Raw genomic sequence first — 26,610 nt, 5'->3', positions numbered from 1 at the left:
TACCTCCAGTTAGTTTCTATTCATTTCCTAAATCCGAACAAAAAGATTACAACAGGTTGACAAATAACTTGCACTGAATCCGCTGGGAAAGCGGTGATTATTTATTTTTAAATAGCAATCAAATTATTCAAAGTTTGTTTTGAGAAATCCTAACGCCGTATTTTACGCTAAAGAAAAAAAAGAGTGAATTTCTGGCAAAAAAGAGCAAAATTGGAGACGTACCTATCTTTAAATTCAGTGTTATGCGCTTGGATGAATCCAGAGAGTGACATTAAAATATTTTTGACAAGAGTAGAAAGAATTGATCGCCTAGGTCCAGCGGTGCAGTGAAAAGAACAAATCACTTTATCTGAAGAAGAAATAACTATTTTGAGAAGGTTTTTCCCGGTGATTGACCAATTTATATACTTTCAATGATTCAAGTTTCTTCAAAATGTTAGCCACCAAACAAGGAATTTATCTTCCAAGCTAGTCCTAGTAACCAAACGTCAGCCCGGAGCTCAAACGGATCTCAGCAGCAGTGACTTACCTGAAGAATAACATAAATTAGTAAAAGAAATCTCAGTGAAGAAAATTATCATCACGTAAAAACTAAAAAAGTCCCAGCGAATTATGTAGTGGAAATGTCTGACAAAGAAATTGATACTGCCAATGCTTACACTGTTTGTACTCGATACGAGATTTTTTACTGTTCAAAAGAATAAATAATAACTTTTATTTTTAACAAACATTTTTTTCCTCAATGAAAAACGGTTGATATTGATAGTTAGTCAGAGAGAGAGAGAGAGAGAGATATGGAAAAATAAATTGAAAACCTGAATGTCTGAAATAGCAGATGATGAGCCCGATGCAACTAGAGTTACAGAACTTGTTTTTGATCGAAATGACACCAAACAAAAACCTTGGAAACTTTGTTTTGAGGCCACTGTTCCCAGATCAGATGTAGTTTTTTTGTCTCAAATGATAAAATTTTCAATTTTACTAATTTTTTTGTATCTATAATCCTTCTTTGACGCAACTAAACCATGAAGAAAATTTAGTTTGGTTTTCAGTTTTGTCTTGTTTAGTTGGGTACGTGCTACCAAACCTAAGTATATGAATGAAATTACTGACACGTCGACAAGACTGTTTATGGCAGTTGTAGGAGCTTCGGGATCCGGAAAAAGAGAAGTAAATTCCAAATTATTGAAAAGGAGATTTTTTTTATCCCAAACTTGGAAGAGTGTTTTTTTACAAAAATATTCAACCCATAGTTAGGGACGAGTTAAACGCTCGCATAATTCAAATAGAATTTGTTAATTTAGATGAAATTGATCGTTTGAGAAACATTGAAAACATTCTGTTATTGTTTGATGACTCAAGCGAAGAAATTTACAATGATGACGAAATTGTTAAACTAGCAACAGCAGGAAGACACAAAGGCTTAATGGTTATTTATGCAAAACAAAATTTATTTCACCAAAGCCGATGGTCACGAAATATTGATTCGAACATATCTGAGATCATTTTATTTAAATCACCTCGTGATATTCAGCAACTTGATCACCTCGGAAGATAACTTTATGCACATAAGTTTTTACAACAAACGTACGAGGACAGCTTTGGACATCTATCAATAAATTTAGATCCCTGAACATCAGAGTGACTCAGATACTGTTCAAACATAATACCACCTGGTCTGTCAATTTTTAATTTACCATTATTTACCATAAGGCAGAAGAGACACCCATCACAAATGAATGCGAAAAATTTTCTAGTTTGCAGCACAATTGAATCCAAGTCAACTACGGATCTTTATTAGATAAGCATCAAATATTCAAGTCATATCAGTCATTTTTGAATGCTTGCTCAATTTAGTCATCGGTAATGTGCCTGTTAGTATTCCAAATCTTAATAAGTTCGAAAAACATACATTCTAATCGATCCGAAAACACGTCTGAAAAGAAATTGGCTGTTATTTTGAGTAAACAATAATTTTATCTAATCAGACATATACTTGTTTTTTGCTTCAAGTATTTGTCAGCGTAAAATTGACAGCAAAGAGTTTGTTCTGATTCTGAAGCATATTTGTCTTAGAGAAAATCCCCATGCAGCGCAAATTTTTCTTGACAACTCCATCAAACATAAAAGACCGCAACTTTAATACTTGAATCGCTTAAGACCCCTAAATGCAACAACAACTAATCCTTTAGTCATGCCAACCCCCGAAACACTTACCAATGTCACAGCAGAGAGCAAGCAAAAAAGAACAAGCTCTCCTTCTCATCGAAGATGAGGGAAAAGAACTGGAAACAAGTAATGAGCTTAATGACGTTTTTTTCACTGACGGTATTATATTACAATTAGAACTCATAGACGAAAAAAAACTTAAGCTTGCGGAAAAAGTTTTGGAAAATATCATAATATCAGAGCGACTAATATGAAACAAAGAAAAGGAAGAGTTTTACGTTGATAAAGTTTCTAACCCGTCTTAAGGCATCAAATTTTTTGTATGATTTACTGCAAAAAACCAACAAACTTTACAACCCTGCTTTTATACTGATTTGGAGGTCCTTCAAACTTAACCAGCAGATGGTAAAGAACAACTATGCCAAATTCGCGGTTCAGTCAATGAATACGGAACAAGCTCAATAAAAGCAAAGAAGCAGAGATTTCACAAACTCCCCTTCAACATCTACAGCCCTCCTTCTTTCCATGAAAACGCCACTAAGTTCCAGTTCAAAAAACACTAAAAGACGCAGAATCAGAAAGACTGTTGCAGACTGTGAAAAAAACGGGCAGCGCAAAAAACCAAACGCGAAAAAGGAGCAGAAGAAGAAGACTCTGAATTGTACAGAACGCCCGATAACGATTAAAGTTCTGCAACGACAGAAAAGACGAAGACGAAAACGAAAAAATGGCAAGATTACACCGGCTGAAGAAAAAATTATCATACTAAATTTACAAGTAAAGGTCCAGCATTGTTTGGAAGTTTACATAGTTTAAAAGAGGAATCAACAACTTCCCGAAGTCAAGTGAAACTGTTTTTACATACAGAGCCTGCATCTACAAAACAATGAACAGTTCGTCGCAAAACACCACGACTCAAAGTGATAGTTTTTGACAAAGACGAAATATGGTCAATTGACCTAGCGTATGTTGATAAGCTTGCAGATTACAACAAAAACATTAAAAATCTTATGGTTGCAGTGGATTGCATGTCCCGCTATCTAGGTGTACAACCATTGAGACCAAAGTATGCCACCTCAGCTGTGGAAGCATTCAAACAAATGATTAAAACAAAACAGCCACAAAAAATCTGGGTAGATAAAGGCACGGGTTCATGGGGTCATTCAAAAGTTTAAGTCAGAAAAACATCGAAACATATATAACAGAGCGTGAAAAAGTCCCCGAGAGGAACATTAAATCACTAAATATTTCAATTTATAAGTATTTGGAGGACAAATGGACCTTCTCTTACATTGATAAGCTTCAAGATTTTGTCAACACAATAAATTCGAGAACATACCGCGTCAGCAGATGAGCCCCCAAAAAAGTGACAAAAAAAGGATGTTCTACGTCTAATTTCATTACGAGCGGAACAATCATTGAAACTAGTTCACCGAACGGAGCTCTACCTTGGCGATTTTGTTAGAGCAGCAAAAATTGACATCCCTTTCAAAAAGGTTTAAAACAATCCTTCATTGACAAAGTTTTTGAATTATTTGACTTTCCAACAAAAAACCCACCAATTTATAATCTTATCGACTCTAATAAGGAACCAATAGAGGGTTAACTTTATGAGCCCGTACCAATCAGAAGGTTGGAAAAAAAAGGGTCAAACTAAACAATTTCTAGCAACTTTGGAGGTGACAAAGATTCCTATACTACTACATTGGTGTCGTTAGCATTAATGAATATCTTTATTGACAACTCGCTAGCCAGTTTTATAAATCCGCTGAGTGAATATATCGACCTGCAAGAAATAACGTTTTCCACTCAATTTAATAATGTAACAGATACTAAAACAGTGTACCACAAAAAAGACAAACTTAAAGCAAGTCTAAAATTGTCAAAAGATAAAACATCCAGATCATATATTGGAGAGATAGGTGAAATCAAAAAGGGTCGATACGATGAAGTCGAGAAACTATTCAGAAAATTGATCTCGATAATTTAGGTTTCAGCATCGATCCCATTAACAAACATCTTTCAATTTGAATGCATTTTGGGAGGGCATTAGCTTTAAGAGTCCAGGTTTCAACGTTTAAGAGATGGAACGGGTTACCATATCTGCTTTAAAGAATCCAGTCAAATCCATAGCACTCTCACATCCCAAAACCTCATCTCCGACTACCCTGTTGATATCTCCGCTGGAACCCAAATGATATTTATCTAGTTGGACATAATTCATTTTCATGTTGTGGGTGAAACCAAAGCATCCTTGCTTAGAGTCTTTGATACTAAAGGACGTGTGAAAAACAGTTACGCCTGCAGCATTGAACCTGTACATCGCAAAATTTTTTGCAACATAGAATAAAAAACTCCTCGTGAGTAACATCCAGAGCATTGCGGTAAACATACGAACAGAAACCAATAGACAGGTACCACAGGAAAAGTTGTTTTGACTTTAAAATTTCAAAAGTTTTCCTATTAAGATAATGGAGGCGTACTAGCAAAATCAAGCGACCATGCCTCACTTCTCGGGACATTACAGACAGCGGGGTAGTGGCATCGGTGTTGTTTCCATGGGTATTGGTCGAGTAGCACTTCCATAAGCTCGGAAATTTATAGTACCAGCAGCGAAACCTATTGGAAAAGAATTACTTGTTCAAGCAGCAACCGAAATAAGACATATAGCAACCAGGAAGAAAAAACCGAAACAAGCCTTGAAAAACACAGTAAAAATACAAGAAAAAAACAAGTTGGAGCTGGACGAAGCAAGTTCCATATGAGCAGAAAACGGAAAAAAGCAACAACAACAACAACAGCCAAAGGAAAAACAAAAGTTTTATTTCCAAGGAAACGAACTCCACTGAGAAGTCGCTCCAATTTTTTCACTAAAGTATGAAGTGATTTCCATTTTATTACCAACTAAAGCAACTCACAGCTCATTAGATTTATATGAAAAAACTCCGCAACTCGTTACACTTGAAAATTTATTCACTCAAAAAATTGATCCATCTTACTTACCTGATGGTCCCATGCTCGAATTGAAATTTTAGGAGACAGAATTAAATCTATCGATCTTTAACGAACTCGCTTGGCGATTGTAGCACGCACTGTTCAAAATCATGATAAAGAACTGCAAACTCATGCTACAGTGGTAATATAACGAGACACCCCATATTTGGTTAAAAATCCACTGTCATCTTTATTTTCCAATTGCACAATGTCTCTGAATGGAGAAAAAAAAAAGTTCAACAACTAATGCCAATTTGACAATAAGAGTTTCAGTGAGACCGAATTTTCACAAGGAATTGATGCAAAGAAAGCATGGCTTGCTTGTCAAGGTTATGATTATGAAGATAATTCATCAGATATTGATGGTGCTAGTGGGCGGGCGAGCTGAAGATGTTGCGGAACGATCCGCTGAGTGAATATATCGACCTGCAAGAAATAACGTTTTCCACTCAATTTAATAATGTAACAGATACTAAAACAGTGTACCACAAAAAAGACAAACTTAAAGCAAGTCTAAAATTGTCAAAAGATAAAACATCCAGATCATATATTGGAGAGATAGGTGAAATCAAAAAGGGTCGATACGATGAAGTCGAGAAACTATTCAGAAAATTGATCTCGATAATTTAGGTTTCAGCATCGATCCCATTAACAAACATCTTTCAATTACAATTAGAACTCATAGACGAAAAAAAACTTAAGCTTGCGGAAAAAGTTTTGGAAAATATCATAATATCAGAGCGACTAATATGAAACAAAGAAAAGGAAGAGTTTTACGTTGATAAAGTTTCTAACCCGTCTTAAGGCATCAAATTTTTTGTATGATTTACTGCAAAAAACCAACAAACTTTACAACCCTGCTTTTATACTGATTTGGAGGTCCTTCAAACTTAACCAGCAGATGGTAAAGAACAACTATGCCAAATTCGCGGTTCAGTCAATGAATACGGAACAAGCTCAATAAAAGCAAAGAAGCAGAGATTTCACAAACTCCCCTTCAACATCTACAGCCCTCCTTCTTTCCATGAAAACGCCACTAAGTTCCAGTTCAAAAAGCACTAAAAGACGCAGAATCAGAAAGACTGTTGCAGACTGTGAAAAAAACGGGCAGCGCAAAAAACCAAACGCGAAAAAGGAGCAGAAGAAGAAGACTCTGAATTGTACAGAACGCCCGATAACGATTAAAGTTCTGCAACGACAGAAAAGACGAAGACGAAAACGAAAAAATGGCAAGATTACACCGGCTGAAGAAAAAATTATCATACTAAATTTACAAGTAAAGGTCCAGCATTGTTTGGAAGTTTACATAGTTTAAAAGAGGAATCAACAACTTCCCGAAGTCAAGTGAAACTGTTTTTACATACAGAGCCTGCATCTACAAAACAATGAACAGTTCGTCGCAAAACACCACGACTCAAAGTGATAGTTTTTGACAAAGACGAAATATGGTCAATTGACCTAGCGTATGTTGATAAGCTTGCAGATTACAACAAAAACATTAAAAATCTTATGGTTGCAGTGGATTGCATGTCCCGCTATCTAGGTGTACAACCATTGAGACCAAAGTATGCCACCTCAGCTGTGGAAGCATTCAAACAAATGATTAAAACAAAACAGCCACAAAAAGTCTGGGTAGATAAAGGCACGGGTTCATGGGGTCATTCAAAAGTTTAAGTCAGAAAAACATCGAAACATATATAACAGAGCGTGAAAAAGTCCCCGAGAGGAACATTAAATCACTAAATATTTCGATTTATAAGTATTTGGAGGACAAATGGACCTCCTCTTACATTGATAAGCTTCAAGATTTTGTCAACACAATAAATTCGAGAACATACCGCGTCAGCAGATGAGCCCCCAAAAAAGTGACAAAAAAAGGATTTCATTACGAGCGGAACAATCATTGAAACTAGTTCACCGAACGGAGCTCTACCTTGGCGATTTTGTTAGAGCAGCAAAAATTGACATCCCTTTCAAAAAGGTTTAAAACAATCCTTCATTGACAAAGTTTTTGAATTATTTGACTTTCCAACAAAAAACCCACCAATTTATAATCTTATCGACTCTAATAAGGAACCAATAGAGGGTTAACTTTATGAGCCCGTACCAATCAGAAGGTTGGAAAAAAAAGGGGTCAAACTAAACAATTTCTAGCAACTTTGGAGGTGACAAAGATTCCTATACTACTACATTGGTGTCGTTAGCATTAATGAATATCTTTATTGACAACTCGCTAGCCAGTTTTATAAATCCGCTGAGTGAATATATAGACCTGCAAGAAATAACGTTTTCCACTCAATTTAATAATGTAACAGATACTAAAACAGTGTACCACAAAAAAGACAAACTTAAAGCAAGTCTAAAATTGTCAAAAGATAAAACATCCAGATCATATATTGGAGAGATAGGTGAAATCAAAAAGGGTCGATACGATGAAGTCGAGAAACTATTCAGAAAATTGATCTCGATAATTTAGGTTTCAGCATCGATCCCATTAACAAACATCTTTCAATTTGAATGCATTTTGGGAGGGCATTAGCTTTAAGAGTCCAGGTTTCAACGTTTAAGAGATGGAACGGGTTACCATATCTGCTTTAAAAAATCCAGTCAAATCCATAGCACTCTCACATCCCAAAACCTCATCTCCGACTACCCTGTTGATATCTCCGCTGGAACCCAAATGATATTTATCTAGTTGGACATAATTCATTTTCATGTTGTGGGTGAAACCAAAGCATCCTTGCTTAGAGTCTTTGATACTAAAGGACGTGTGAAAAACAGTTACGCCTGCAGCATTGAACCTGTACATCGCAAAATTTTTTGCAACATAGAATAAAAAACTCCTCGTGAGTAACATCCAGAGCATTGCGGTAAACATACGAACAGAAACCAATAGACAGGTACCACAGGAAAAGTTGTTTTGACTTTAAAATTTCAAAAGTTTTCCTTTTAAGATAATGGAGGCGTACTAGCAAAAACAAGCGACCATGCCTCACTTCTCGGGACATTACAGACAGCGGGGTAGTGGCATCGGTGTTGTTTCCATGGGTATTGGTCGAGTAGCACTTCCATAAGCTCGGAAATTTATAGTACCAGCAGCGAAACCTATTGGAAAAGAATTACTTGTTCAAGCAGCAACCGAAATAAGACATATAGCAACCAGGAAGAAAAAACCGAAACAAGCCTTGAAAAACACAGTAAAAATACAAGAAAAAAACAAGTTGGAGCTGGACGCAGCAAGTTCCATATGAGCAGAAAACGGAAAAAAGCAACAACAACAACAACAGCCAAAGGAAAAACAAAAGTTTTAATTCCAAGGAAACGAACTCCACTGAGAAGTCGCTCCAATTTTTTCACTAAAGTATGAAGTGATTTCCATTTTATTACCAACTAAAGCAACTCACAGCTCATTAGATTTATATGAAAAAACTCCGCAACTCGTTACACTTGAAAATTTATTCACTCAAAAAATTGATCCATCTTACTTACCTGATGGTCCCATGCTCGAATTTGAAATTTTAGGAGACAGAATTAAATCTATCGATCTTTAACGAACTCGCTTGGCGATTGTAGCACGCACTGTTCAAAATCATGATAAAGAACTGCAAACTCATGCTACAGTGGTAATATAACGAGACACCCCATATTTGGTTAAAAATCCACTGTCATCTTTATTTTCCAATTGCACAATGTCTCTGAATGGAGAAAAAAAAAAGTTCAACAACTAATGCCAATTTGACAATAAGAGTTTTAGTGAGACCGAATTTTCACAAGGAATTGATGCAAAGAAAGCATGGCTTGCTTGTCAAGGTTATGATTATGAAGATAATTCATCAGATATTGATGGTGCTAGTGGGCGGGCGAGCTGAAGATGTTGCGGAACGATCAGCTGAGTGAATATATCGACCTGCAAGAAATAACGTTTTCCACTCAATTTAATAATGTAACAGATACTAAAACAGTGTACCACAAAAAAGACAAACTTAAAGCAAGTCTAAAATTGTCAAAAGATAAAACATCCAGATCATATATTGGAGAGATAGGTGAAATCAAAAAGGGTCGATACGATGAAGTCGAGAAACTATTCAGAAAATTGATCTCGATAATTTAGGTTTCAGCATCGATCCCATTAACAAACATCTTTCAATTTGAATGCATTTTGGGAGGGCATTAGCTTTAAGAGTCCAGGTTTCACCGTTTAAGAGATGGAACGGGTTACCATATCTGCTTTAAAGAATCCAGTCAAATCCATAGCACTCTCACATCCCAAAACCTCATCTCCGACTACCCTGTTGATATCTCCGCTGGAACCCAAATGATATTTATCTAGTTGGACATAATTCATTTTCATGTTGTGGGTGAAACCAAAGCATCCTTGCTTAGAGTCTTTGATACAAAAGGACGTGTGAAAAACAGTTACGCCTGCAGCATTGAACCTGTACATCGCAAAATTTTTTGCAACATAGAATAAAAAACTCCTCGTGAGTAACATCCAGAGCATTGCGGTAAACATACGAACAGAAACCAATAGACAGGTACCACAGGAAAAGTTGTTTTGACTTTAAAATTTCAAAAGTTTTCCTATTAAGATAATGGAGGCGTACTAGCAAAATCAAGCGACCATGCCTCACTTCTCGTGACATTACAGACAGCGGGGTAGTGGCATCGGTGTTGTTTCCATGGGTATTGGTCGAGTAGCACTTCCATAAGCTCGGAAATTTATAGTACCAGCAGCGAAACCTATTGGAAAAGAATTACTTGCTCAAGCAGCAACCGAAATAAGACATATAGCAACCAGGAAGAAAAAACCGAAACAAGCCTTGAAAAACACAGTAAAAATACAAGAAAAAAACAAGTTGGAGCTGGACGCAGCAAGTTCCATATGAGCAGAAAACGGAAAAAAGCAACAACAACAACAACAGCCAAAGGAAAAACAAAAGTTTTAATTCCAAGGAAACGAACTCCACTGAGAAGTCGCTCCAATTTTTTCACTAAAGTATGAAGTGATTTCCATTTTATTACCAACTAAAGCAACTCACAGCTCATTAGATTTATATGAAAAAACTCCGCAACTCGTTACACTTGAAAATTTATTCACTCAAAAAATTGATCCATCTTACTTACCTGATGGTCCCATGCTCGAATTTGAAATTTTAGGAGACAGAATTAAATCTATCGATCTTTAACGAACTCGCTTGGCGATTGTAGCACGCACTGTTCAAAATCATGATAAAGAACTGCAAACTCATGCTACAGTGGTAATATAACGAGACACCCCATATTTGGTTAAAAATCCACTGTCATCTTTATTTTCCAATTGCACAATGTCTCTGAATGGAGAAAAAAAAAAGTTCAACAACTAATGCCAATTTGACAATAAGAGTTTCAGTGAGACCGAATTTTCACAAGGAATTGATGCAAAGAAAGCATGGCTTGCTTGTCAAGGTTATGATTATGAAGATAATTCATCAGATATTGATGGTGCTAGTGGGCGGGCGAGCTGAAGATGTTGCGGAACGTAAGCGAATCGTAGCTGCATCAAGCGATTTCCGTCTGTTTGGCAAAAATGCGTGTGATTTTTTATCGTGTGACGATCATCTCATCAGCGGTGTTACAATAAGACTTTCTCTGAGACGATTTCCTAATGGCTTTGTCATTATGTACGAGAATAGAGATGATAAACATTACCGTGTTGAAATCACTGAGGCTAACCTAATTTAGCGCAAAATGGCAGTAACAGATTTTGCACTATCATCGATAGAAAAAACTCTGTGGAAAATACTCGCATTATACTATTTTATTTAGTTTTTACCAACAACTATTTTTGACCAAATTCGCGGTTCAGTCAATGAATACGGAACAAGCTCAATAAAAGCAAAGAAGCAGAGATTTCACAAACTCCCCTTCAACATCTACAGCCCTCCTTCTTTCCATGAAAACGCCACTAAGTTCCAGTTCAAAAAGCACTAAAAGACGCAGAATCAGAAAGACTGTTGCAGACTGTGAAAAAAACGGGCAGCGCAAAAAACCAAAAGCGAAAAAGGAGCAGAAGAAGAAGACTCTGAATTGTACAGAACGCGCGATAACGATTAAACTTCTGCAACGACAGAAAAGACGAAGACGAAAACGAAAAAATGGCAAGATTACACCGGCTGAAGAAAAAATTATCATACTAAATTTACAAGTAAAGGTCCAGCATTGTTTGGAAGTTTACATAATTTAAAAGAGGAATCAACAACTTCCCGAAGTCAAGTGAAACTGTTTTTACATACAGAGCCTGCATCTACAAAACAATGAACAGTTCGTCTCAAAACACCACGACTCAAAGTGATAGTTTTTGACAAAGACGAAATAAGGTCAATTGACCTAGCGTATGTTGATAAGCTTGCAGATTACAACAAAAACATTAAAAATCTTATGGTTGCAGTGGATTGCATGTCCCATTATCTAGGTGTACAACCATTGAGACCAAAGTATGCCACCTCAGCTGTGGAAGCATTCAAACAAATGATTAAAACAAAACAGCCACAAAAAGTCTGGGTAGATAAAGGCACGGGTTCATGGTGTCATTCAAAAGTTTAAGTCAGAAAAACATCGAAACATATATAACAGAGCGTGAAAAAATCCCCGAGAGGAACATTAAATCACTAAATATTTCAATTTATAAGTATTTGGAGGACAAATGGACCTTCTCTTACATTGATAAGCTTCAAGATTTTGTCAACACAATAAATTCGAGAACATACCGCGTCAGCAGATGAGCCCCCAAAAAAGTGACAAAAAAAGGATGTTCTACGTCTAATTTCATTACGAGCGGAACAATCATTGAAACTAGTTCACCGAACGGAGCTCTACCTTGGCGATTTTGTTAGAGCAGCAAAAATTGACATCCCTTTCAAAAAGGTTTAAAACAATCCTTCATTGACAAAGTTTTTGAATTATTTGACTTTCCAACAAAAAACCCACCAATTTATAATCTTATCGACTCTAATAAGGAACCAATAGAGGGTTAACTTTATGAGCCCGTACCAATCAGAAGATTGGAAAAAAAAGGGTCAAACTAAACAATTTCTAGCAACTTTGGAGGTGACAAAGATTCCTATACTACTACATTGGTGTCGTTAGCATTAATGAATATCTTTATTGACAACTCGCTAGCCAGTTTTATAAATCCGCTGAGTGAATATATCGACCTGCAAGAAATAAAGTTTTCCACTCAATTTAATAATGTAACAGATACTAAAACAGTGTACCACAAAAAAGACAAACTTAAAGCAAGTCTAAAATTGTCAAAAGATAAAACATCCAGATCATATATTGGAGAGATAGGTGAAATCAAAAAGGGTCGATACGATGAAGTCGAGAAACTATTCAGAAAATTGATCTCGATAATTTAGGTTTCAGCATCGATCCCATTAACAAACATCTTTCAATTTGAATGCATTTTGGGAGGGCATTAGCTTTAAGAGTCCAGGTTTCAACGTTTAAGAGATGGAACGGGTTACCATATCTGCTTTAAAGAATCCAGTCAAATCCATAGCACTCTCACATCCCAAAACCTCATCTCCGACTACCCTGTTGATATCTCCGCTGGAACCCAAATGATATTTATCTAGTTGGACATAATTCATTTTCATGTTGTGGGTGAAACCAAAGCATCCTTGCTTAGAGTCTTTGATACTAAAGGACGTGTGAAAAACAGTTACGCCTGCAGCATTGAACCTGTACATCGCAAAATTTTTTGCAACATAGAATAAAAAACTCCTCGTGAGTAACATCCAGAGCATTGCGATAAACATACGAACAGAAACCAATAGACAGGTACCACAGGAAAAGTTGTTTTGACTTTAAAATTTCAAAAGTTTTCCTATTAAGATAATGGAGGCGTACTAGCAAAATCAAGCGACCATGCCTCACTTCTCGGGACATTACAGACAGCGGGGTAGTGGCATCGGTGTTGTTTCCATGGGTATTGGTCGAGTAGCACTTCCATAAGCTCGGAAATTTATAGTACCAGCAGCGAAACCTATTGGAAAAGAATTACTTGTTCAAGCAGCAACCGAAATAAGACATATAGCAACCAGGAAGAAAAAACCGAAACAAGCCTTGAAAAACACAGTAAAAATACAATTTTTTCACTAAAGTACGAAGTGATTTCCATTTTATTACCAACTAAAGCAACTCACAGCTCATTAGATTTATATAAAAAAACTCCGCAACTCGTTACACTTGAAAATTTATTCACTCAAAAAATTGATCCATCTTACTTACCTGATGGTCCCATGCTCGAATTTGAAATTTTAGGAGACAGAATTAAATCTATCGATCTTTAACGAATTCGCTTGGCGATTGTAGCACGCACTGTTCAAAATCATGATAAAGAACTTCAAACTCATGCTACAGTGGTAATATAACGAGACACCCCATATTTGGTTAAAAATCCACTGTCATCTTTATTTTCCAATTGCACAATGTCTCTGAATGGAGAAAAAAGTTCAACAACTAATGCCAATTTGCCCATAAGAGTTTCAGTGAGACCGAATTTTCACAAGGAATTGATGCAAAGAAAGCATGGCTTGCTTGTCAAGGTTATGATTATGAAGATAATTCATCAGATATTGATGGTGCTAGTGGGCGGGCGAGCTGAAGATGTTGCGGAACGTAAGCGAATCGTAGCTGCATCAAACAATTTCCGTCTGTTTGGCAAAAATACGTGTGATTTTTTATCGTGTGACGATCATCTCATCAGCGGTGTTACAATAAGACTTTCTCTGAGACGATGTCCTAATGGCTTTGTCATTATGTACGAGAATAGAGATGATAAACATTACCGTGTTGAAATCACTGAGGCTAACCTAATTTAGCGCAAAATGACAGTAACAGATTTTGTACTATCATCGATAGAAAAAACTCTGTGGAAAACACTCGCATTATACTATTTTATTTAATTTTTACCAACAACTATTTTTGGCCACAACTGGTGTGCAAAGTTGGCGACAAGAAGACGTTTTTGCCAAAGAGCCAATTCGTCGAATGATTTTGGCAATGAGCTCGAATACAGCATACCTGGGTACTAACCGAACAGACCCGTTTCATATCAAACATTTCAGCTGAATAGAATCATTGTTACCAAAACAGTCTAAACAATGCAGGCACACCTGTGTCAACGACTGATAACAAAAGAATATACTATAGCACATTAGAAGCTCTAGACTTTGTTTTTAACAATAGTCATGGAATCAGTTTGGCTAATTATCACAATTATTTTATTGTGGCATTTGATCTCACATCTACTCACAGGCGTCGCATGCCTTTATTCATCATGAATTGACCAATTGCACCATTTCAAAACTTCTGCAGTTTGATGAAACGCGGGGAGAAATTGTAGAGTTAGTTCTCATGGGTGTTTTCATCAACAGTTTACGTGCGTTCCCATAGAAAAATAGCTTAAAACATTCTAAGGAACTGAATCGGAAACTAAACGGACAGTTTGAAGATTATTGAGCTTATTAACCGATACAACCATTCAAAACATTGAATTAGAGGCATTTTTCCAATTAACATAGCATTCAGAGCAATACTGGAACGCGACAATACTTTTAAGATAGTGAACGCGTCCAACTCAGACCAGCCAGGAACTCGCTGGTTACTATTACCTCAAGCTGGTGGTCAGTTTTTTTTGCAGGTCCTCTTGGACAAGGACTACACAATTATTCACGTGTTCACAAATACATGAGATATTCTAATCATGAAGGAAACCAAATACTGACGAACAAGCCAATCCAATCAGCTATTTTGGTCTTGTGTCAACTTTATTGTATTTATGTTGCTCATATTAACAATTCATCCAAAATTCATAAAGATTTCAAACTAAACGACCACAACATGATGCGTTTTGATAAACATGATGTTAAAAATTTGAAATACTGATAATTTTCTATAATCATCTATTATTGAGTTTTTTCCAAACAACTTTTTTTTGATAGAACATTTGCCTCTTGTGTTATCTAAGGCTGTAAAAATCGATTTTAGCATTTAAATTTCTTTTCCATTAAAAAGTTAACAAACAAAGTATTTAAATCAATCTCCAAACGACCGTGACCATTCAAAATAAAATCCATTAATTTAGAAAACTCGGTGTCATTTATTGCATTAGTTTACAATTTGAATTTGTATGGATCGAGTTTAAGAAGCAGAGTAAACTTGTGGCAACTTTTTTTTGTAGAGGAGCGCCGCCAACGTCATTTGAAGTGTTAATACAATTGTTGTAGTTGACATTACTTTTTATTTTTTGAACTTAAGACCCGATAGCTGAGTTTTACTCCAACCAAAAATTAGATGTTTGAAAGATGAGAATAGACAAGGTACTACGAAAGTGGTCATCTTGTTCACTACGTTGACACAATCTTTTGTTAATTTAATGAGAACATGGATGTGGGGATGGTCATTGTCGAGCGATTGGGTGCAAGACTCGTTCTGAATTGAGTGGGTTGCAAAAGCAAAATTTGTGTTTGGAGGGAGTTGTGAGATGCCGGGTTCGTTGTTCAGAAAGAAAAATTTTAAATTCTTTTGAAATTTTTTGAAAAACTCAGGCGACTGGTCATACATTGCTTCAACCATTCTGCTGGTTAAACAAATAATTCAAACTTTTTTTTCTGTTTCAGGCAACTCTACACCTTTTATTATTCGACTTTTCATCATCCGCATTGTTTTCATCAATACTTTCAGCACATTAGTTTTCGGGACGGACCGAATGTTTTGACCTGAATCTTCTTTTATATTGTTTATCATTTGCAGCTGAGCATGAGCATGAAGTCTTTTTACCTGTTTTTTGTTCAACCATTTTTTAAAAATTTTTTGGGCTTTTATCGGCCAAAGATACATATTCTTTTGTCGCCAAGGTCACTGCTTGATAACACTTCAACATGCCAACTTAGTTCTTTTCTTTAAATTTTTGTTGTAATATATATATACCCGTTTTGTCGAAAGTTTTCGTTCCAACTCGTACAATGCGTTTTTCTCCCAATAAATCTTGAAAATCAACGTAAATGTCTGTATCGTTTTCTAGCGACGAGTACATAGCGGTGGTGGTGACTGTAGTGACTTGTCGGTCCACTCTTGTATGAGAGAGTAAAATGAATAGTGAATTGGATAGAAGATAAATAAATATGTGTGAACTTTTTATGGCGCCCCTTCGGTCTATAGCTGGAGAAATTAATTAGTTTTTGCGGTTAGAGTTTTATGAGATAGCAAAATGTTTGCTGCATGTCTCACTCCTGTCTGGCAAGCCCTGAGTGGGTCATAAATCTCAGTTAAGGTTACATCTCGGCATACATGTACTCACTTTGAAATGGGGACGTTTATAGCCCCTTGTCTGGGGGATATAATAAAAAAAGGCTTCATGCACTCTATTTGAATTATAGATCTTAAGTATGTCCGCCTTGTCACTATCTGCTTACTAACACCGTGAATCAGATTGAAATCTATATGGCACTCGTTTAGACCAGCCACAACCACAACCTCAACCACCATTCACACACCCTTATAGCTTTTTCGAATTTGTACGCTACTCATTTTCATTTTCTCAATCTCATTCAAACAACTCAGTTGATACTCAGTATCAGAAGAAGGACAAAATTCAAAATATAACCATGAGGAGTCCTCTGCAAGTAATTCCGAAACTGAGCGAAGGGTAATCCATCAAACTTACACGAGAGAACCGATCGTCATTGTGCGGCAAGAACGGGAGAGAATGCACTCTCCATTCAACGATTTGGCTTGTCGACCCTCAGACCAAGAGCATCGCGATTGGACTATTAAAAACCACATGGTGCTTCCCAATTATTCCCTCGACCAGATCACCCTTCTGCGTCAGAGCAGGAAATTTTTTTTTACAGCTGCACAGAGACAGAATCCTGTCATTCTTTGGACAAGACTGACATCAACGACCCCGGATATCTCGAGCAATCTCCTCAAAAAAATATTTTTCGCTACGATTGCGAGACGATTTCCTTGTATGACAGCCAGGAAGGAAACTTTAGGGACTTGGCAGAGCGTGCATCCTACTGGGGCATCCAGTCAACGACGTCAATCTCCTCTCCTCCCGACTCAACTGCAGACGTGGCAACAAAAGCAACAACAATCAGATCAGCGTCACAGCCCTCCGACGGTGATGTTGAATCAGCTGCTCCTAAAAAATTCCCAGATACACCGCCAGTAGCAGCTTGCTATACTACCAAGAAGCGTAAAGTTGTATTCAATCAATTTTAGGAAAATTTTTTGAAAACTCAGCTTTTGTTTATTAAAATTATGGAGCTTGTTTTGTTTTGATGGATTGCTTTCATTTTTATTAAATCACTCTGATTTCTGTTTTTATACAATTTCTTCTCCTCTAATCTAATTTATGGAAAGAAATTTCAAAAAAAAAGAAAAATCTAGAAAGAGATAGAAAGCGTATGAGGTAAAATGTCCAATTAAGTCTTTTATTGAAAAACAAAGTTTTGGTATACTAGACTAGGTCTAGGGACCCCTTTGTTTCGTTTCCTAGAATGTCGATAACCAACTCATAGCAAAACATTGGAAACAAAATTTTAGTTGAATTTTAGTTTTGTACATTTTTCGATTTTCGTTTTCAACCCAAATTCACATGTCATTTCTCATTCTATGAATAATCCAGATGAAAAATTACTTATCTTAATAGCTTGACCTAGTGTGGGAGAACAGAAATGATCCTCATTACGAAGCATCTATCTTTATCAGAAAATAAATTATTTGATTCAGAACCTTGAATTAAATAGTCAAAATCTTATTTTAAAAGTCAAAATCTTATTTTAAGAAATTTATGAAAATTCAGAATAATATTTTTTCAAAAAAAATCATGAAAAAATCTTTTTTCCGAATTAAAAAATCTTGATGCTCTGAGCCTACATTTCTGTCCAAATTAATCGGTTCGCTTCAGTTACCTCGAAAAAGTTAATTTTATATTTAGTTCAAAAATCCAAAACTCTAAAAAATGAAAATTTACAATGAAGGAATTGTTTTACAGCAAGAACTGGAGAGAATGCCCTCTCCATTCAACGATTTGGCTTGTCGACCCTCAGACCAAGAGTATCGCGATTGGACTATTAAAAACCACATGATGCTTCCCAATTATTCCCTCGACCAGATCACCCTTCTGCGTCAGAGCAGGAAATTTTTTTTTACAGCTGCACAGAGACAGAATCCTGTCCTTCTTTGGACAAGACTGACATCAACGACCCCGGATAACTCGAGCAATCTCCTCAAAAAAATCTTTTTTGCTACGATTGCGAGACGATTTACTTGTATGACATCCAGGAAGGATACTTTAGGGACTTGGTAGAGCGTGCATCCTACTGGGACATCGAGTCAACGACGTCAATCTCCTCTCCTCCCGACTCAACTGCAGACGTGGCAACAAAAGCAACAACAATCAGATCAGTGTCACAGCCCTCCGACGGTGATGTTGAATCAGCTGCTCCTAAAAAATTCCCAGATACACCGCCAGTAGCAGCTTGCTATACGACCAAGAAGCGTAAAATTGCATTCAATCAATTTTAGGAAAATTTTTTGAAAACTTAGCTTTTGTTTATTAAAATTCTGGAGCTTGTTTTGTTTTGATGCGTTGCTTTCATTTTTTTAAACCACTCTGATTTCTTTTTGTAAACAATTTCTCCTCCTCTAATCTAATTTATGGAAAGAAATTTCAAAAAAAAAGAAAAATCTAGAAAGAGATAGAAAGCGTATGAGGTAAAATGTCCAATAAAGTCTTTTATTGAAAAAGACAAGGTTTTGATATACTAGACTAGTTCCAGGAACCCTTTGTTTCCTAGAATGTTGATAAGCAACTCATAGCAAAACATTGGAAACAAAATTTTAGGTTAATTTTAGTTTTGTAAATTTTTCGATTTTCGTTTTCAACCCAAATTCACATGTCATTTCTCATTCTATGAATAATCCAGATGAAAAAAATTACTTATCTTAATAGCTTGACCTACTATAGGAGAACAGAAAAGGTCCTCATTACGAAGCATCTATCTTTATCAAATAATAAATTATTTGATTCAGAACCTTGAATTAGTCAAAATCTTATTATAAGAAATTTATGAAAATTCAGAGTAACCTTTTTTCAAAAACAATCATAAAAAATTTTTTTTCCGAAGTTAAAAATCTTGACGTTCTGAGCCTACGGTTCTATCCAAATTAATCGGTTCGTTTCAGTTACCTAAAAAAAGTTAATTTTATATTTGGTTCAAAAATCCAAAAATCTAAAGAATGAAAATTTACAATGAAGGAACTGTTTTTAAGAAAAAAGAATGCGTTTTTGCAATGTTCGGCCGAAAAACGACTTTTGGTTCCGAGAGATTGCTGGATAATGAAAAAATTCAGTTTTCATCTTGGTTCACGATTTATACACTCAAGAGAAAAAATCACATATCGAAAAAACATCTTTAGAGGTTCTCAAAGGTATTCCAAAGTGTTATAACTCTAGTCTGATCGATTGGAAGCTTTATTGGACAGTTTGCGACAAAAAAGTCTTGCGACGAGTTTTTTCCAATTTTTAATTTTCATTTTGTTTTGATTCTTTCAAATTTTCCCATCAATCTTCGAATGTTTTTTTCACATCTAAAATTTTAACCAAATGTAAGACTAGCCAGGCTACTGAGTTGCCCAGAAAAAAGAGAACGTAAATGACCCTCATGACTGTGGCTCTAATTCTAATTAATCATGAATTATGAGTCGATGAGTGCAGTATAACTCAAGAAACAGTTTTTATCAAAAAAACTTCTCAAAACTAGATTTTTCAAAACTTTTAAATTAAATTTTAGAATTTGATTTGCAGGAAATCCATGCACTTCTTTATAATACCTCTTCATAGCCTAGGAATAGTGATTCATTGCCGAGCCATTGCTAATAAAAGGTGGTTTTGCCATTTTTACTCATTTCAACAAACCAATTTTGTCTTAATTTTAGTACCGGTACTTAAATTAGAGGATTAAACCGCAAAAAAATATTAACAATTTCCGGGTAATAGAGTCACACCATAAAGTTTTTACGAGGTTTTCAGCAAATTTTATTCCTTTTACTTGGAGAGGGCTATTATTTGGTTACTTAATTGGCTCAAAGCCTCGTGATAAGCCGATAAATAGAACACGTTCAAAGAGGTAGTTAAAAAGGTTAAACATTCCAGATAAACCATCGTTAAAGTAATATTGAGTTTACTTAAATATAAACTTCAGACAAACAATTTAGAAAAACGAAATTTCGAAAATCACTTTTGAATTCTTTTTCTCCGCAAATGGTTCGTTACTGTTGTCCCCAGAAGATATGATAAAACGTCTGAACAAGCGGTTCGCTCGATTAAAAAATTTTTAAACTAAAGAATTTCAGAATCTCTATACCATATTTGAATATTTTGACGACCGAATAGAAATTTCCCTGATTATTGGGAAAACATCAAAACTACACCCTATAGTGATCGCGTGGTTGGAGAAGTATTGCGAAGCTAGCGAATTTGATACATTCACGAACGTTCTGGAGAGGTGATACCGGAACGTGATGTCGGAGAAAGCAAAAAAACGGGAAAAACCAGTAATCTGCGATGAATGCGGTGTGCAGTTAACGGGTAAAAGAAACTACAGAAAACACCTGCTTAGAGTGCATGGAGTTGAAGCAAAAAAAAATGTCTCGCACTATTTGCAGTGAATGTCGAGAGTCTTTCGAAACACTGGGATTTGCGCGAGAACACATTGCCACGGAACATATAATCGAGATAGAAAAGCATTGTGTGTTCTGTAAAACCCTTTACACCTCCTACCAAGCTTACTAAACGCATATGCAACAGGAACATGGGCTGCAAACGTGCGAGCCTAAAGTCAGCAATAAAATCAAAGGTGCAATCTCTGCTACACTCCAATAGAGCGCTTCTGGCGGAAAGTTGAAAAAGTTTGAACTTGTGATCGGAAAAGGAGAAGTAGACATGCTTAGCCTAAAAATGAATGAGAAGGAAGCAGTTAACCAGCTGATTTCTGATCATGTTCAGAATGTACCTCACAAGTTTCAGCTACGAGGCGTCTCGTGAAGTTTGTGGAGGAAGACGACCAGTCTCATAAGACTACAATATTTGTCAAATCAGCCTTGTATAGTTTGTACTTTGGAGGGGTAAGCGGTTAAACCATTAGCGAAATGGTAGACCAATTGATTAACAATGTTTGGTTCTCAGAGGAGCGGATTTGTGATAGATGAAATCAGTAGATCAGCAGAGTCAACATTTGTGTAGCAAAACTATCCCCAATCAGAGCAGAATCGCATATCCCGCTACCACCGAAATTGAAGTAGCAACAGAGAAATGTGATAAATGTCCTAAACATATCAGATCATAACTGTTTCCTGTATTGCAACTACGCAGCATGTCACTACCAACCCGAAAAGCCTCCACTATAAGAGCCGGAACAACGATGGTGGAAAAAGGCACAGATCAGCACATACGATCGAAAGTACAACTGAATCTGGTGGAGATCAACGGTGACCACCAGCTGTCTATGAGTTTGTTCACCATTTAGCGGTTTGAGCGGCTCAAAAAGGTACAAATCAACGTTTTCCGGTAGGAAAAATTGATGAAAAATCTTTTGATAAAAAAAAAACATATACGTTGTCCACAATGCTTTATACGAAATTAAGCAGAATCCAAAAAAATAATTAGTTTTCGGATAACCTAAATTAGTGATTTAGATATGAAGATAACGAGCTAACACCCGTTCATGTGTCTAAAAGATCAGACTGTAACTTTACGGTAGACCTCCTGTTGTTGGTAAACAGTGACGACAACTACCACTATGTCCTCATCGAAGGACTCTGTAAGATGATGATGTTTGTGCAAAAACAGCCAAGCCGCGAACCAAACGAAGTATGTTGAAAATGTGATCATATTTGCACGTCAAGCTAAATCATGAAAAATCATCAAGAATTGTATTACAAAACGGAAAGACTATCTATAAAGATGCCAAAATCCAATAAAAACCAAACAATTCAAGAACCTAATGGCAAGATGATTTGCGCCGCGCGTAACCTATTTCGATCGTGAGTCAATAAATGTCCCTGTTCCGGGACCTACTCGCAATCCAGCTTCTTCTTACGTTTAATTAAACAGTGGAAATTCATAAACCATGCAGCTATTGACTAGTTGTAGTTGAGCATGGCAACTCATTTCCAATCAAGTACGAAATTGGTAGAGGACCAGACACTATGAGGAAGGTGATAAAATCATTGGAATCATTAGCGAGGGAGATTTGCAATGACAAACGTAAATACTTCACTTTGTACGACAACTCGAATTTCCGAGAGAAGCGGCAGACACTTGTTGGATTTGTGAGGAACAATTCGCTGAAGAATCCATAATGGTAGTCAACCAGTGCCACGTTACTAAGAAATTTCTAGGTTGGGCGCATCAGGAATGTAATCTAGCAAGGAAAATGCCTAAGTTCACTCAGGTAATAGTTCACATTTTGTCTAACTACGACATCCATAATATTGTAAGAGACCTTCACAATAGGAACATATTTCAATAGCCCTTCCACTGAAAATTAAATCTCACTGACTAGGTCGGTTTGGGTAAAAGAAATTGAGGACAAACACGGGAAAAATATGACAAACACAAATTTATGAGATCTTTCGCTTCATAGACTCATACAAGTGTATGCCCTCTTCATTGAGTCAGCTAACTGAAAATTTGTCATCCGTTGGATTTCAGCTGATGAAAACAAAAATTGCATCAATGGGTTACTCACAAAAGCAAATAGATCTCCTCAAACAAAAGGGCTACTACCAGTATTCATACGTGAACAGCTTCAAGAAATTTAAAGAAACAAAATTGCCGGCAAGAAGATTGTGGATAAACAGTTTACAAGGGGCAGAAGTCAGCGGTGGCAAACTGGAATACAGCTATGCGATGAAAGTATTATAACAGCTACGGTGCAAAAACGTAGGAGATTACCATGACATCTATTTAGCCTCAGATGTTTTCCTTTTAGCTTGTGTATTTGAGAAGTTAAGATCTGTTTGTTACGAAACGTATAGACTGGACTGCCCCCTTCACTAAACCGCGAGCAATCTTGCAGGCGACGCGTTTTTGAAAATGTGCAGGACGGATTTTAGACCATTAACAGAACAAGTGCACCTGGATAAAACCCAAATTTTGATCCGTGATGGCATGTCATCCGTATATGTCAAGAAGTATTGGAAAGCGAACAACAAGTACACAAGCTCGTTTGAACCCAATGAAGAATCAAGCTTCATAATTAAGATTGATGCGAATAACTTTTACGGGGGAATCATGGAGAATTATCCACCACCACTAAAAGATTTTGTCCTAGTTGAAAAAACTTGATGATGACTAGCCCGGATTCTAAATTGGGATACGTTGTGGAAGGAGATCTCAAAACACCCGAAGATTTGCATTCAAAACACCTGAAGATTTGATACTTTCAAGATTTTCAAATCGCGCCTACCATAGAAGTAGTAACAATGGATATGCTCAGCACGGATCAAATCGAAATGGCTGCCCAACCGAACGTCAAAACACTTCTCAAAATACTAAAGCTGATGCAGACCTTTAACCCCAAGCTAAGAATGTTCTCCACTACTTGACCCCGATTTTATATTATCAACTAGGCATAGATTTAAGCAAGCAAAATGGTTGGCTCCTTTTGTTCAGCTCAATACCGAACTCAGAAAAAACGCAGAAATCAAGTTCCAGCAGGTAACCTCTGCGTTCGGAAAGTTCATGGAGTCTATGCTGAATAGGAAGAATGTTGAAATTGTAACAACCGAAAGGGAGCTTCTAGAAAAAAAAAACATCTAAGAGCAATATGAATAATCGATATCGTTTAAATTGCCACAATATTATTAGAGGTTTCAAGAGTAAAGTGGACTAAACCAACCTTGGTGTGGGGAATAATTTTGGACCTCGCAAAAAATTATATGTTTGAGTTTCAATACACAAAATGAAACCAAGCCTCCAATTAGAACTAAAATACGGCGATACCGATAGCTTCATATATGCCGTGAAAACCAAAAACATTTATGGAGACTTCAAATTTTTTCAACCAGACTTCGACTTTTCCAACTACCCCTTCAGATCCCCTGCTGTATAGTGATGAAAACAAAAAGTCATTTTGAAAATGAAAGACAATATGGTAGGGAAATTTTGGAGGAATTTGTAGCCCTGAATTCAAAACTCTACCTCATACTGGACAAAGGTGAGTTGATTCCTTGTTAAGTGTAATGTTTTCTTATCTAGCTCCAGTTTTTTTCTTTAGAAAAAAAGATTTATTTTTTGTGAAGCTCTCGAAAAAACACCCAAATACTTTCCTCAGCCAATATAATACTTGACTACTCAATACTGGACAAGGTTCAAATGATTGGTTTTAAATGAAATAGTTTTTTGTCTAGTTCCCGCTTTGAAAGATTTGTTTTATGAATCTCACGCAAGAAAAAAAAACAATCGAATACTTTCAGTAACCACTATTAATAATTTTAGATCTGAATCAAAAAGTTTCGGCGAAAGGAATTACAATGTTCGCGCAAAGAAAACTACTTCATGCCCAATCAAAGAATGGCGGTTCGATAAAAAGACGCTGCATGTGAATAATTATACGACAAAATCGAAAAAACATGAGATACAGACTGCTATAAATAACAAAATAGCACTCTAACCCTTCGATAGGAAACGTTTCCTTCTCTTCGATGCGGTCTCAGCTCTTACTTTCGTTCAATGCAAGATTTCCGAAAATAGTTTCTTCTTTGAGGTTATAGATAACAGTTTAAAGGAAATTGAAAGTGAAGTAAGCACTCAATCTTCCTTTTGTCAATTGAGAAAAGCATGCTCAATTTTATAATACCGGTTCAAGGCTTTTACCAGCCTCAGTACAGTCATGAGAGCATGTACGTCAAATGACTCTCGAGGACAGCGCGCATACTCAAAGAACCCTTTTCTAATATATGAAGCTACTGAAAGTAGAACTGTTGAAGAAAGTCACTCTAGTGATATTAATTCGTCCCCGGAAATAATGTGCAAATGAAGAAAATTTTCAAATAAAAAAGACTGATTACCATTGCAAAACTGCTTGGCTACTTTTAATTCAAGCTTGTTGGCATTTTTTAAAATTATTTGTACTTTATATGGTTAACCTCTCTCTTTAACAGCTAATTTGAAGTGTTTGTAATAAGGTGATTGGAAAATAATGAAAAGAAATTCCCTCTAACATTTGAATACCATTAAAGATTTATATTACTACCTTTGTTATACATTACAACAGCAGAGACTTATTATAATATAGTCATTTTATAGCACTTAGGCTATAAATACATGTGGTTTTCGTTTCCTATTTGGAGTGCCCCTAGGGTTTGAATATTTGTTTGTAGCCCCTATGTGGTTTTCGACTTAGAGTCTGGAGCACCGAGAAATTGTGTCTGGAGCGCCTATGTGGTTTTGGGATAAGGCTCTGGAGCACCCCTGTGTAGGTACCCCCTGTTGGAGCGCCGGCGATTTAGCCTAATACTTTTGATGCCTAGTTTTGATGACCAATTTCTTATGTCTCTGTTTTTACTAGGGCGCTGAATTGGATCCAAATCACACCCACTTTATCCTGTGTGACGATGGAAGCAGAAATCAGTTTGGAAAGGAGCAAAAACTTAGAGGAAAGTTTGAGAAGGCACTCAGCAATATTGGAAAAGGCGGCCAATTCACGTTCGCTGGTAATTTTATTTACAGTGTAATAAGCCTCACACAGCCATTCTCAACTTTTTGTTAATTTGAGTTTTTTTTTGCACAGCTGAACCTCATATAAAACCACATTTAGCTAGTATTTCTTGCGCCGTACGTTTTATTTAAATCGCGTTTTGCGGAAACCACTCTCTTCTTTATGTCACCCCTTCACTGTTACAATATTTTGGTGACGATGCGCCTCTAGGATATTTTTCGATTTGGCTGCAAAAATTGGCTATACAAAAACAAGCAATAAGTTAACACTTTGGGGCAACTTATTGGCAACCCGAATGGGCAGTCAAATGCTCCCGCCCCCTCCCTAGGTAATATATTCGTCACAAACAATCACTACCAGATCTTGAAAGATGGTTAGAACTTTTCACAATTGATGGTCAGTTTTCAATGATATATTTAGTGATTAAGTAATACTTTGAAAACTAGCTATACAAAACTTAGGAGGAAATTACTTCCTGTACATGTCAAAATCAAAAGTCGAAACTACCTAAAAAAGTTGTAGAATCCACATACTACCCCTCCTAAAGCAGAATTTGCCGGCGCATTATGTGTGTCGCATTGTCTGCAACTGAAATTTTTAAGGAATTCAACAATTTAATATTTTATTAAATGAAAAAATTAAAATTTAAATTTTTCAGATTGTGTTTTAG

At 36.4% G+C, this 26,610-nt stretch overlaps 1 protein-coding gene across 1 annotated transcript in view; it reads left to right on the top strand.

Moving 5' to 3' along the window:
• Positions 1–26,610, top strand: part of LOC134839916 (transient receptor potential cation channel subfamily M member-like 2) — a 132,370-nt gene that overhangs the window by 68,586 nt on the left and 37,174 nt on the right. The window contains exon 5 of the mRNA XM_063855543.1: positions 25,791–25,935. Within this exon, the coding sequence (XP_063711613.1) occupies positions 25,791–25,935 (145 nt within the window). The remainder of the gene's footprint in view (positions 1–25,790; positions 25,936–26,610) is intronic.

This window comes from Symsagittifera roscoffensis, chromosome 2 (genome assembly GCF_963678635.1).
Source record: "Symsagittifera roscoffensis chromosome 2, txSymRosc1.1, whole genome shotgun sequence".
NCBI lineage: Eukaryota > Metazoa > Xenacoelomorpha > Acoela > Convolutidae > Symsagittifera > Symsagittifera roscoffensis.
This window is presented reverse-complemented; position numbering and strand designations above follow the sequence as displayed.